Source organism: Lolium perenne, chromosome 2 (genome assembly GCF_019359855.2).
Source record: "Lolium perenne isolate Kyuss_39 chromosome 2, Kyuss_2.0, whole genome shotgun sequence".
Taxonomy (NCBI): Eukaryota; Viridiplantae; Streptophyta; class Magnoliopsida; order Poales; family Poaceae; genus Lolium; species Lolium perenne.
In genome coordinates, this window is record NC_067245.2 from 68,156,057 (window position 1) to 68,170,998 (window position 14,942).

Genomic DNA, 14,942 nt, shown 5'->3' on the forward strand with positions numbered 1-14,942 from the left:
CCAGTGAGATAAACATCTATAACATGTATATCAGATATACCTTCTTTCTTCTTCTTGACAAGGCCGCTCTTTAGATCAGCCAGATACTTGGAGCAATTACGCTTCCAGTGTCCCTTCTCCTTGCAGTAATAGCACTCAGCATCAGGCTTAGGGCCGTTCTTAGGTTTCATAGGAGGCGTGGCAGCTTTCTTGCCACCCTTCTTGAATTTTCCCTTAGACTTGCCCTGTTTCTTGAAACTGGTGGTCTTGTTGACCATCAACACTTGGTGCTCTTTCTTGATCTCAATCTCAGCAGCTTTTAGCATGCCAAAGAGTTCAGGTAACTCCTTGTGCATGTTCTGCATATTGTAGTTCATCACAAAGTTCTTGTAACTTGGTGGCAGTGATTGAAGGACACGATTAATCCCGGTCATAGGGAATCACTATTCCCAAGTCACTGAGTTTCTTCGCATGCCCGGTCATGGCGAGCATGTGCTCACTAACGGAGCTGCCTTCTTCCATCATGCAGCTGAAGAAGTGTTTCGATGCTTCATAGCATTCCACGGCCGCATGAGTTTCAAATATAGCTTTCAGCTCATTGACCAACTCATGAGGATCGTGGTGCTCAAAACGTTTTTGAGGATCGTGGTGCTCAAAACGTTTTTGAAGATCAGCTTCCAGACTGCACAGGAGGGCACACTGAACTTGAGAGTACCGAGTTTTCCGAGTCGCGTAAACATTCTTTACTTCATCGGTTTCAGTTTCTGCAGGAGGGTCACCTAGCGGTGCATCAAGCACAAATTGCAGATTTCCGCCAGAGAGGAAGATCCTCACATGACGGAACCAGTCGGTAAAGTTGCTACCGTTGCTCTTAAGCTTTTCTTTCTCTAGGAACTGGTTAAAATTGATTGGGAACGCCATCTCTACAACATATATTTGCAAAAGTTTAGACTAAGTTTATGACAAATTGAGTTCAAATTTTAATTCAACATAATTAAAAATCTAGGTGAACTCCCACTCAAAACAATATCCCTCGCATTGTCTTAGTGATCACACGAACCAAATCCACCGCACCTAAGTCCGATCATCATGAGACAAGGTGTGATTTCAATGGCGAACACTCAAAGTGTTCATCATATAAACCATATGATTCATGCTCTACCTTTCGGTATCACGTGTTCCGAGACCATGTATGTACATGCTAGGCTCGTCAAGGCCACCTTAGTATCCGCATGTGCAAAACTGGCTTGCACCCGTTGTATGCACTTGTTGATTCTATCACACCCGATCATCACGAGATGCTTCGAAACGACAAGTCTTGGCAACGGTGCTACTAAGGATGAACACTTTATTATCTTGAGATTTTAGTGAGGGATCATCTTATAATGCTACCGTCGCGATCTAAGCAAAATAAGATGCATAAAAGGATTAACATCACATGCAGTTCATATGTGATATGATATGGCCCTTTTGTCTTTGCGCCTTTGATCTTCATCTCCAAAGCACGGACATGATCTCCATCATCTTCGGGCATGATCTCCATCATCGTCGGCGTAGCGTCAAGGTCAATGGCACCGTCTTCATGATTGTCCTCCATGTAGCAACTATTACAACTACTTTGAAATACTACTCAACATGAAATTTAAAGACAACCATAAGGCTCCTGCCGGTTGCCACAATACAATAATGATCATCTCATACATATTCATCATCACATTACGGCCATATCACATCACCAAACCCTGCAAAAACAAGTTAGACGTCTCTAATTTGGTTTGCATATTTTATGTGGTTTAGGGTTTTCGAGAGAAATCTAATCTACCTACGAACATGAACCACAACGTTGATACTAATGTTATCAATAGAAGAGTAAATTGAATCTTCACTATAGTAGGAGAGACAGACACCCGCAAAGCCTCTTATGCAATACAAGTTGCATGTCGAACGAGGAACAAGTTTCATGAACGCGGTCATGTAAAGTTAGTCAGAGCCGCTTCATCCCACTATGCCACAAAGATGCAAAGTACTCAAAATAAAGATAACAAGAGCATCAACGCCCACAAAAAATTGTGTTCTACTCGTGCAACCATCTATGCATAGACACGGCTCTGATACCACTGTAGGGATTCGTTGCATAGAAAACAAAATTTTTCCTACCGCGAACACGCAATCCAAGCCAAGATGCAATCTAGAAGACGGTAGCAACGAGGGGATTATCGAGTCTCACCCTTGAAGAGATTCCAAAGCCTACAAGATGAGGCTCTTGTTGCTGCGGTAGACGTTCACTTGCCGCTTGCAAAAGCGCGTAGAAGATCTTGATCACGGCGCCACGAACGGGCAGCACCTCCGTACTCGGTCACACGTTCGGTTGTTGATGAAGACGACGTCCACCTCCCCGTTCCAGCTGGCAGCGGAAGTAGTAGCTCCTCCTGAATCCGACAGAATGACGGCGTGGTGTCGGTGGTGGTGGAGAATCCCGGCGGAGCTTCGCTAAGCGTGCGGGGAAGAAGGAGTAGTGGGGTGGCTAGGGTTTGGGGAGAGGGGGCGCCGGCCATCTAGGTGGTGCGGCCACCTTGTGTTGTTGGGGTGGCCGGCCCCCTCCCCTTGGCCCTCATTATATAGGTGGAACACCCAAGAGTTGGTCTACAAGTCTTCGAATAAGACCCCAAACCAAAACCTTCCATATCACATGAAACCTACCCAAGCTAGGACTCCCACTAGAGGTGGGATTCCCACCCTTCCTTGGGAGGGGTGGCCGGCCCCCTTAGGGGAGTCCACTTGGGACTCCTCCCCCCTTAGGGTTGGCCGGCCATGGTGGTGGAGTCCCAAAGGGACTCCACCTTCCAAAGTGGTTTCTTCCGGACTTTTCTAGAACCTTCTAGAACCTTCCATAGAACCTTCCGGATCATTTTAAATCTTATAAAATGACTTCCTATATATGAATCTTATTCTCCGGACCATTCCGGAACTCCTCGTGATGTCCGGGATCTCATCCGGGACTCCGAACAAATATTCAAACTCCATTCCATATTCAAGTTCTACCATTTCAACATCCGACTTTAAGTGTGTCACCCTACGGTTCGCGAACTATGCGGACATGGTTGAGTACTCACTCCGACCAATAACCAATAGCGGGATCTGGAGATCCATAATGGCTCCCACATATTCAATGATGACTTTAGTGATCGAATGAACCATTCACATACGATACCAATTCCCTTTGTCACGCAATATTTTACTTGTCCGAGGTTTGATCATCGGTATCACTCTATACCTTGTTCAACCTCGTCTCCTGACAAGTACTCTTTACTCGTACCGTGGTATGTGCTCTCTTATGAACTTATTCATATGCTTGCAAGACATTAGACGACATTCCACCGAGAGGGCCCAGAGTATATCTATCCGTCATCGGGATGGACAAATCCCACTGTTGATCCATATGCCTCAACTCATACTTTCCAGATACTTAATCCCACCTTTATAACCACCCATTTACGCAGTGGCATTTGATGTAATCAAAGTACCTTTCCGGTATAAGTGATTTACATGATCTCATGGTCATAAGGACTAGGTAACTATGTATCGAAAGCTTATAGCAAAAAACTTAATGACGTGATCTTATGCTACGCTTAATTGGGTGTGTCCATTACATCATTCATACAATGATATAACCTTGTTATTAATAACATCCAATGTTCATGATTATGAAACTAATCATCCATTAATCAACAAGCTAGATAAGAGGCATACTAGGGACTCTTTGTTGTTTACATATCACACATGTATCAATGTTTCGGTTAATACAATTATAGCATGGTATATAAACATTTATCATAAACATAAAGATATATAATTACCACTTTTATTATTGCCTCTTGGGCATATCTCCTTCAAGCTACGCTAGTGAGAAGACGAAACGTCTAGAGCTCAAAGGGGGAGGCTTCAAGACAACGCCTCTAGGAAGGGAAACGACGCTCGGGAGCGTTGTCGTTGTCGGCACTGCAACGTCGTGTGGTGCTTTCGCGGAAGCTTCAACACCCCACCCCAAGAGAAAGCCTATGTCACCAGCTGGTGAAGAACACCAGCATCCCCCGTGGCACGACATCAACTCTGACTACCCCTGGGCTCAAGATCTTGACACGTTCTTCTGCAATGAAGAGTAGTATGTTGACTTCCCCACACAAATCCTCCATGCTCTCTCATCGTCTCTCTCCGATCATTTCCATGTACTCCTCGCAAGCGATGCGAGTCCAAAGCGCCCCAAAACCTTCCGGTTCAAAAAAAAATTGGTTAAAGATGTCGGGTTTTATGAAGGTTGTCCAAGGACCATAGAATGAAAACTTATTCCACATCGAAGCTTCTCGTCTACTTTTCCACAAGTTGAAGATCTCTCTCAAGGATTGAGACAGTGGAGTAAAAAGCTTTTACCGGCCTCCAAAGTGCATCTTTATATGGTCTTGAATATTATCTTGACATTGGACATTGCCCAAGAATCACTGGAACGCCCCGAAGAGCTCGATTTGAGGAGAAGGATTAAAAGTAAAATTGTTGGGTTGGCCATCGTCGATGATGAGGACATCCCTACCACACTACTACCCCCGTCATTGCAAGATGAAGATGAAGCTGTTGTGAAGCTCAAGTCCAATGAAGTCAGGATTGGACCAATGACAAGAGCTCGTGCGAAGCTACTTAAACAACAGGTGAACTTGTTCCTAAACGATACTTTGATTGATGAGAACTTTATACTGCCTAAGTCCTATTATTTATGTATGATCAGATATGAGGAGGGAGCAAGCATCACACGAGGAGGAGAGGAGCAGCTGGAAAGATGGACGTGAAGCTGGACATGGAGCTGGACATGAAGACACCCCATGGACGCGCGAGAGAGGAGCGGGAGGCATCCGCGAGAGAGGAGGACGAAGTCCAGGCCGGTCCAGCATCCGGTCAGACCAGCCGCCATGCCGGAGCGCCTGGTCCCTGGCCCGGTCCGACCGGGCGGCCCGCCGGATCCACCCCGGTGCCAATCGGGCGCTCCGCTGATGCCATCCGGGCGGGGTACTGAGCCACACGTCCCGCACCCGGTCGTCACCCGGTCCCAGGCCCGGTCCAAACCAGACCGGCCGAGTCCGAGTCTCTCTCGACCAGATCTATTCTGGGTCGGTTATTTTCGTACTTTTTCGACCTGAGGTCATCCCGAACGCCTATATAAGTGCCCATGACGCCCCCAGAGTTGATTTAGACCACGTTTAAGATAAACCCTAGTTCATAGTTGTTTGCCTTGCAACTCTATTGAATTCCTACACCCTATTGCATTGATTTGGTGTAGATCTGAAAGTCTTGTGTAATATATTGTTCCATTGGGAATTAGAAGGTTGCAACTTACCGCTTCGTGGTCGGCGGCTACGTGCGCAGTTGCGAATATCTTGCAGGGTTGAGAGTTGTTGCATTGGCGACAGGGACCAATCGAGAGATCTCGTTGCGTCATACAAGTTATCATCCACTTCATCAAGTTACCTCCGCTGTGTTCGCCCCGTGATCATCATCACCACCGTTGTTTACTGAGAAGATCAGGCCACCCCTTATCAGTCGATCATGCAAGGAAGCGTCAAGTATCAAGGATTACCCATCTAAAGGAAGGTGATGCCAACACTAGATTCTTCCACATATATGTCAACTTCCGCCGGAAAAAAATCATTCATAGGCTCAAGCACAACAATGGATAGGTCACCAATCATGAAACAAAAAAAATCATTCTAGACCGCTTTGCCTCGGTGATGATAAAAGGAGCTCCTTGAACCACCGATTTGAATTGGAATCATATTCCCGTGCCGGAGTGTGACCACTCGGATTTGATGGATACTTCACTGAGGAGGAGGTCAAATGCGCCATTCTCAGCTCCGCATGTGACAAGGTGTAAGGTCTGTATGGCTTCACCGGTGGTTTGTACCAGGCATGTTGGAGTATTTTCAAGCTGGAGATCATGAATGTGATCCACAACTTCCATTGCCTCTGGACCTTGAATCTTCACTGGATTAACTCTGAAAACATTGCCTTGATCCCAAAAAATAGGAAACCTGCGAGATTTCAGATTTTGGGACTATAAGTCACATTCATGTCATTGCTAAATTCATCACTAAGATGATGGTTGTACGTGTGTCTTGCCGCCTCACATGGATTCCTTGTCTCAAATGTGCAAAGTGTTGTCATAAAAAGGAGTATCCATGACAACTACATGTATGTGACAAATCTTTCTTGGAAACTTCACAACACAAAAACTCCCCGCCTCCTCCTTAAGCTTGATATCAAAAAGGATTTTGACTTGGTTCGATGGGACTATCTTATGGACCTTCTTCATCATTGCGGCTTCCCAAGGTTCTTTTTGTTGGGTTTGGGCGCTCCTCTCTACTTTGACCTCGAGTGTCCTCCTTAATGGTGTGGCGTGTGACCCCATAAAGCATGGTCATGGCCTTAGACAAGGAGACCCATTGTCGCATCTCCTCTTTCTTTTGGCCATTGATTACATCAATCATCTTCTCTCCAAGGCAACCGACCAAGGCATTCTCCACCCCATTCGAGGAAGTGAATTGGTGACTCGTACCTCCCTATATGCTGATGATGCGGTGGTGTTCGTGGCTCCTATCAAATATAACATTACTTTCCTTGCCTCCATTCTCGTAGATCTTGGCAAAGTCACTGGCCTAAGTGCCAATTTCCATAAAAGCCTAGTTGCTCCTATCCGTTGCGAAGATATTGACCTTGATGAGAGGTCCTCCAATCCTTCCCGGCAACAAGAGCAACCATTCTGATGCGATACTTGGGCCTCCCTTTGATTGTGCACCACCTCATATGATCCTACCTTCAACATCTTGACGACAAAATTGTCGGCAAACTTGCATCCAAGAATTTGAAAAATGTCAACATGGCGGGTCGAAGGGTCTTAGTTCGGGCTGTCCTCACATCGCAAGCTATCTACCATATTACTTCCACAGATCTCCCCAAAGAAGTCCATGTGAGACTCATTGCTCACCTTCGTGCGTACTTGTGGGTGGGATGTTACAAAGTTACTGGAGTAAAGTGCAAAGTGAATTAGGAATAAGTGTGTTGCGCAACAAAACTTGGTATCTTGCATCGTGAGAAATATGCAACCACCCTTAGACTAAGATGGTTATGGCTACAGGGGGTTGATTACAAGAAATCTTGGATAGGCCATGTAAATCCTTGAAATGAACAAGACCAACATTACTTTTCCGCAGCAACAATTTGCATGGTTGGAAATGGCGAAAAGGCAAAATTCTGGACCTCTTCCTGGCTTCGGTACCCTATGTACATCGTGCCAAAAATATAAAAAAATATGAAGAAGAAAGAATTTCACGTTTAGGAAAGCCCTGAAAGAAAAAAAAATGGTTAAGAAAATTGATACCAACCAAGGTCTTAATGTGGAGCACATAAAGAGTTTGCCACACTTTGGGAATTGCTTGACGGTGTTTAACTTACCCATCATGATGCTCCTCACACCATCAAATCGAAGTTCACTACCAATGTACACTCATGTTAGTCTGCACTGTTACTCTCTCCTCTCTTCCTGATACTCATGTGTGGAAGTGATCAAAAAATGGTCTCTTCTCTATCAAATCTGTGTACACTCAACTTTGCAGTAATGGGATAGACATATCCTTCAAGCACCTCTGGAAATCCAAACTGCCCATGAAAATCAAGATTTGGTTGTGGTTAATTTGGCACAATGCCATAGCCACTAAGGATAATATGACGAGGAGAAAATGGGAAGGAAATACAAAATGCCAGTTTTGTGATGAGAAGGAGAACATTCATCATCTTTTCTTTACATGTGCAGCAGCAAAATATGTTTGGAGCTGTGTTGCTAGATCCATTGGTGTTGTTAATAGACTTGCCTCCTTTTCCCAATTCTTTTGGTGGTTCCCTCGTTTCCTCCCTGCTAGACGCAATGTCCAGATTGCAGGCATAGCAGCAAGCAATCTGTTGGGCAGTTTGCAAACTGCGCAACAAGCTTGTTTTGATGGAAAACTAATCAAGTCCCCCATTGAACTAATATGTTACTTTGTTGTGTTTATGAAATACTAGGCATGTTTACATAACTCTGCAGACGTGGTGGCGATGTCTCTGGCTGCTCGGGGCGCAAACTCTCCAGGATCCAGTTTATTCGTGAAAATGCACATAATCCCAATGACAATGAAGATCAGAACCGCCGAAGTGATGACAATGCTTGATATCTTGCCTAGAGGGTGGCTGCTCATGAAAGTTGAAGATTGGAAGAACTTTCCTTTGTTGTTGACTTGTTGGATGGTGTTGGTTTTTTAACTGAAGGCACGAAGCCCTGCTTTAAATTAATAAAGCCGTGCGGCCGATAGATACAGGAATGCTGAGACAGCTTACAACACAACACCCAACTCAAACACACAAAGGTGAACTAGAAACGCAGCTTGAGCCGGCAATGACCTCCTCGCATGAGCGCCAGGATAGCAGCAGTAGCAGCACCAGGTAGGCAATGGCATTGAGGGTAGCACACAATGATCACCACCGTTGTCAACGAAGGAGCAACTTCCTCCTCCATCACCGAAGAGAGTCCCTACCCTCTCGTCCTGGATCGCAGGACGCCGTACCATCGGCAGATGGAGATGTTCACCCTAGAAACAAGGAGAGTTACCTTCCAGGAGACCAACCGGAGACTGCACAGACCACCTCGCCTCCAGGCACACCGGTGCGACGATGAACTTCCGCGAGGACACCCAGGAGATGAGAAAGCTTGCGAAACAGCCAACGAACTAGAAGACACAACGGAGCCAAGCTTCAGCCCCGCCACCAACAGGACCACACCAACCATAGCAGCGCTCGCCACTACACCACCGGTCCCCAGACGGCACCTCCAAGGAGGGAACGACGCCAAGGCGCCGCTGCCGACCAATCCAACGGATTTTGGGCTTTCACCAGGTCACGGCGCCCCCAAAGGCGTCGCCGCCACTGTGGTCAAAGACCGAGGATTTCTCCCGGCCCCAGCCTGCCACACCTGCTCCCCAGCCATCAGACACCGACACGAAGCCGACATCGCAGATCTGCGGGGAGGGAGAGAGGCCAGGGGAAGGAGCAGATCTGACCTTCGGGCTCTCGCGAGCAGACAGCGCCACCCACCCTTGAGCTGCACCCGTCGTCGCCCCGCCGTCCACACGGACCAGGGCGCCGGTCATCAGCATCCACGAACGCCGCCGGCCGCGCGGACAGCGCCGTCTCACCAACCGTGGCCGCCGCCACGAATCCGGAGCCCCCACCGAGGAAGCCGCCGGGGAGGACACCCTCACCTACGGCCCAGCCAGGGGCGGGCCATCGGAGGAAGGGGCCCGTCGAGCAGCCGCCATGGTCAAGGCGATCCCGGCGCGGAGATCCTCCAACTAGAACAGCGCGGGGGGCCAAGGGCTCAGATCCCCGCCGCCCCCTTCATCGGCGTCGCGGGCTTAGCCCGCCGGCGTCTCTAGGGGCGACGAGGAGGGCAGGAAGGGGAGGAGGAGACGGAGGCGGCGCGGCTAGGGTTTTTCCCCCTCGGTCGCCTGGAGGGGGCGACCCGAGGAGAGCGAAGCGGTCTCTAGAGTCCACATATTCGTGAGGTTGGTGTTGGTTAGTTGTTTAGATGCCTGGACACAACCTTCCACCTTATTTAATCAGGGGGTTGTTCTCTTGTTTCACATGTTCATGTGAACCTCTAGTCTTGTACTTTTGATCCAGAACTCGTTTGAGTTTGGTGTTGTAGCTCTTACCGTTATATCTCTATAATGGAAATCGATTCCACTGAGTGGGTTCGCGTTGGAAAAAAAAGGTAGCGATATGAACTACTTTGATGCTTCGGTGTGGAAGGTTTGGACTCCTCCGAAGTGCAATTTTTTTTTTTTTTTGCTTGGCTTGTGATGCAAAAATAGATTTTGGACCGTCGATAGACTTTAAAAAAGGGGGATGGCCAAATTGTGGAAATTGCCCTCTTTACAACCAAATTCAAGAATCGAGTCTCACCTTTAATACAAATGTGGATTCATCATACAGATTTGGAAGGAGAGCTTTGCGTGGTGTGGTATTCATGGTATGTTGCCGGTGGGATGGGCAAATGAGGAGTCCGTTGATGATTGGTCGATGAAGATAGCCCTCCAAAGAGGAAATGAAAGGAAAGCTATGACCTCCATGACCATGCTTGTCTCTTAGGAAATTTAGAAGGAGCATACTGCAAGAGTTTTTCAGCACCATTCTTCTCCCGCGGCCATTGTATTCAAGAAAATCAAGGATGAGGCGAGAGCTTGAAGTTTATGCAGTGTGCCTTTTTTTGGATATGTAATTTGGAACAGGGCATCCCCACCAGGTTCTTCCAAAGAAACTGGCTGATCCTTAAGCAAGAGATCATTGCTGTAGTCAAGGTTTCCTTTGCTAACGGAGTCGATGATACCATCATTGCGTTTATCCCCAAAGTTAACAATGCTTTTGATCTCAAAAGACTTCCGTCCAATCTCCCTCTGTAATGATGTACTATACTTATCCTGCTAGCACAAAGCGCCTTCATTGCTGTCAAGCTCATCCCAGACAACGCGCTGATTGCTTTCGAATGTTTTCACTCTATTCAAAAACAGAAAAAGAGTTTTTTTTTTTTTGAGAAGAAAACAGAAAAAGAGTTGACAACAACATTATGCGCCTACAAGTGAGACCACTCAAAAGCCATAAACCGTGTGGATTGGAGATATCTAGGAGGAATCCTTCTCAAGCTGGGCTTCCAAAACAAAGTGGGTGCACCTTGCTACCAAGCTATCACAACTACTTTTGTCAACGTTGCCAACTTCTAATGTCTAATTTGCCAGTTTCGAAAAGCTGTAAGCGTTCACAGCAAATCAAGAAAACCTGGTGATTTGCATGGTGATTGAAATGGCCAACAGAGCAAAAGTGACAGGACAACAGATTTCACAGTTGCAATTGCATGGTGATTGTCATCACCAGGATGGTCAATATTTCAATAATTACTATTCCATATCAGTGAATCTTCAGCTACAGTTCACAGTTGCAAATGTCTGCTTTTGCAGACATAATAGCATATCATCCCCATCAGCTAACGTCCTTCTTTGAGCATCATGTTCTTCTCCAATATAAATTTCCCTTCTTTGTACTTCTGGTCCTCACTGTAAGCTTTCGCCTGCATATTGTTCAATTAGTGAGGACATCATCATAACAATCACAAAATTTGATGTAAGCAACCTAGGATCGAGCAGAAAGATCGCATGACCTTTTTTAACCTAGAAATTTCACAAGATTTGATTTCGATAATACTTAAAAGGAAAAAAAAAAATCCCGTGCTCCAGACATGACCTACGAAGAGAGTATCTGCTTTTATTTACTTCGCGTTCTTGGTTTAGTCAAAGTATATAGGAACAAATAATCAACATTTGTAATACCGAAATCATATCATATGAAAATATATTTACGACGATTCCAATAACATAGATTTTATATTATAGATGTTAATATTTTTTATATTATAGATGTTAATTTTGGTGAAGTAAATACAAACGGAGAGAGTATATGCTTGTGGCTTGCTCTAGCCTACATGCCAATGGCAGGCTCAAGGGAACGGATAACTCGTGCCCCTACAGCCTGGAGGAGCCTTTGTACTAGTATTACCACAGGCAGACAATAACAAGATCCTGGTAAACTAATGATCTGCATGATTCCATGGAGAATGCAGTCCTCCCAGGACATCAAACATGACATTAGTGTCATGCTATGAATACCATGTGGACTTTGTTATGCTTCTATAGGAAAAAATGGAGCTCAATAAACACGATAAGGGCAAATGTTAACTTTCTGCCCTTTTAAGAACAAAATGGATTCACCATATCTCTCAACTATTACATCATTATGAACTTCATGTACCCCTCCATCCCAAATAAGTTGCTCAAGTTTTTCTAGATACGGTTGTATCTAGACATGTTTTTAGTGTGTAGATACATACGTATCTGAAAAAGTTGAGCAAGTTATTTTGGGACAGAGGGAGTACAATAAACTAACCCTCTTAACTGACGGCACCAAGTTACGGGCTTCGTATAGGCAGAAAGCATAGCTACATTGGTTGCCATTTTCCTTTGACAACACTGAATTAAAGCATGCACATGTGCATGTGTTTGGTAATACAAGAAGGATTTTCATAAGCAGATACTTTAGGAGACAGAAAAACCCGTAATCATTTGAACAAGAATCAGTCTACAGAAGAAATATGTGCATGTTAAATTACAGCACTGTGCAACCTATACTCTAGTGCCAACACAGTTCTGAATAAAGTGGTCCTGTTGAAACACAGAGGTCATACCTTACAGCTTTTGTGGCAGGGGACGTGCCTATGGCACCAAGTAGAGCTAGCCAACTAAGGATATGCATCATCTCGGTTTTAGTTTCTTCCTTTAAATTAGCAATTCGGTTGACCTATAGTTAGGCTTTGATGTGATCAGCCTCCCCATACATAAAGGGACTTGGCAGTAGGGAATATAGTCAATCAAGAGAAACCATAATGAATAACCCGAGTCTCCAGTTCTCTCCTATCCCTGGCAGCCAAGCTGTACAAGGCTATCCTCTCCAGGCAGAAGTTGCCCCAGTATGAACCCCAGTTCATATCAGAAGTATTAGTTTACAGGATGGTGTTAGGATGCTTCTTAGATGAATTAACTATAATAGGTTGACAAACTTGCATGCTTTAACTTAAATGAATTGTTCATTAACTAAAATGAGAAGTGAAACTTACATATTTCCAGCCAAGGAGCCGTTGGCAGCAGCTACAGTAGATATCGTTCACTGTATGCAATCCAGTCAAGAGATGGCGATCCTCGTTGGGACCAAGACTCACATTCACCCTGGACGTGACATTCACCCAGATTAACATGTCAACAAGAGTCGGTAGAGGTTTGGTAGTTCAAATGTTGGATGGTCAATTACTCATACTAACTCATTCCATGATAACATCTAATGTAAATGTTAATAGCCATAATGCTATTTCACAAATGTGTTTGCTAGATAAGATAGAAGCATTGTCCGAATTACATGGTTCCTCAAAATTGGTTCAGTATTTTTTGCAAATGAAGAAAGTGCACGATACTTCATTAGCAGGTTCTACTGGTTCCACAAAATGTTAGGCCTGACTTTCATTGGCATTAGTATTTGGCCAGCATCAAAATCGACCCTGGCCAAGCTCTCTCAATTCTAACTTTGGGTTGCCTATCCCCATTAAGTGCCATCCTGCCAGTCAAGTGATCTCTAAAGCACAACTGACGCTACTTGGCCTTTCGATTTTAGCTCTCCAACCTAAGATCAGAATTACCTCAGGAGGCAGTTGATTAACAAAGTTATTTGTTTGTTTTCTATTTCATTTGATCTGTATGACTGTATCCATCACAGGTTGAGATGATATTCATCGCTGCACACATCCAACACAGCCATATAGACATATAGAAATGACCACCATGATTCTTCACCCTCAGTCACAAGTTCATAACCAAAACTACCTCTAGGAAACAACATTTCTATACTAGAGAACAATTATCTTACAGCTATGACGAACCTAAATCAATATGGCTACAAACAGTTCATATTAACTTTGCACGGCTCGAGTTTACGATCTCTTCTCTATACTGTCGGAATACGGAATGCATGTAAATGGGAGACGCTAAGCATTTCCAGAATAGCAGCATTGCACCGATCACACGACACGTGGTGTGGAAAGTGGAAAAATCAAAGATGGGGAAAGAAAAAGGATAGCTCAGCTCACACGCTATCGAAGAGGTAGGCGCGGCCGTGGCGGCCGCGGAACTCCTTGGAGACGATGTCCTCCGGCGAGGCGGAGTCAACCCTGCAGTACTTGCACTTGAACACCTTGGGCCCCGGGAGGTACTCCAGGAACAGCATCCCCATCGCCCCTCCTCCCACGCAGCGAATTCCAACAGGAGCAGCAAGCGGCAGGAGATTCCCTTCCCCGGACCAAAATCAGCAATCGAGCAGCGAGAGACGGCGTGGCCACTAGATCCTGTCAAATCCCGAATCGGCGGAATGGGAAGCGGGTGCCGGGCCCGATCGCCATGGATGTGGGGCGGGATCGGCCCCGCGGCGGTGGATTCGGGTGGTGGATTTGGTTGGGGGAGAGGAAAGCTTACGCGATGAACAGATGGCCTTGTCTTGGTTTCGGGTTGGTTTGGTAGTTTCCCACGTTTGTCTGCTCCAAAGGCCACTTCTTGCCATTCCACCGGATTTATAGGAGGGTGATGGTAACTTACATTCCATTTTATGTTTCTCTCTCATAGAGAGCATTAGTCAAAAGTTTAGGCGGTGGCATGCCAACAATCAATGTACATTGTAGTATCCAAAATTTCTCGGCGTCATTCCAGCATGAAATTTTGTTTCGTTTATTTCAATATGTATACGGTTTTGCAAGAATTAATATTGTAATTGTGAATGATTTATATGTTTGTATTTTAGAAGACGTTTGCTTATGGTTGTGGAGGAATTTATCGAACTATCAAACATATCTACTCCTACCTTGAACCCGATAAGTTTGTATTCTTTTTCCGGTAAAAGGCTTGTGTATCTATGTGCATTGACCTTTTCTTCCGTGAACCCTACGCAATGATTTGTGCAGAAGATGCACTTCGACTTGTCAACTCTACCATGCGGGCTCTTGGACAGAAGTAATTTGCATTTGTTCCTCTCTTTGTGTAAACATATTCTGCCCCCAACGAAATCCACTGCCCGGTGGATTCGGGCGGTGGATTTGGTTGGGGAGGAGTGCGGTTGGGAAAGCGTAGGAGATGAGGAACTGGTGGCCCTTGTCCTTGGCGTTTCATACGTTTTCCTCCTCACATCGGCCACTTCTTGCCACCGGTCCAGATTTATAGGGGGCGATGGCGTGGTTTTGTTGGTTCGTG

The 14,942-nt window shown here is 45.6% G+C and overlaps 1 protein-coding gene across 1 annotated transcript; it reads right to left on the minus strand.

Annotated features, from left to right (window-relative positions):
* Positions 1-10,874: 10,874 nt before the first annotated feature.
* Positions 10,875-14,251, minus strand: LOC127332870 (putative yippee-like protein Os10g0369500). The gene is made up of 3 exons (XM_051359204.2): positions 13,793-14,251; positions 12,773-12,881; positions 10,875-11,173 (listed from the first exon to the last, which is right to left on the minus strand). Exons 1-3 carry the CDS (start codon positions 13,933-13,935, stop codon positions 11,090-11,092), a joined length of 336 nt encoding a protein of 111 aa, XP_051215164.1. The 5' UTR covers positions 13,936-14,251; the 3' UTR covers positions 10,875-11,089.
* Between the last annotated feature and the right edge of the window lie 691 nt (positions 14,252-14,942).

Excerpts from the sequence above, each read along its gene's own strand:
- LOC127332870 (XM_051359204.2), bottom strand. The coding sequence starts at position 13,935 with ATGGGGATGCTGTTCCTGGAGTACCTCCCGGGGCCCAAGGTGTTCAAG. Across the intron at positions 12,882-13,792 it reads GCCTACCTCTTCGATAGCGT|GGTGAATGTGAGTCTTGGTC; the intron begins GTGAGCTGAGCT and ends TGTCACGTCCAG. Across the intron at positions 11,174-12,772 it reads GGCTCCTTGGCTGGAAATAT|GCGAAAGCTTACAGTGAGGA; the intron begins GTAAGTTTCACT and ends AACAATATGCAG.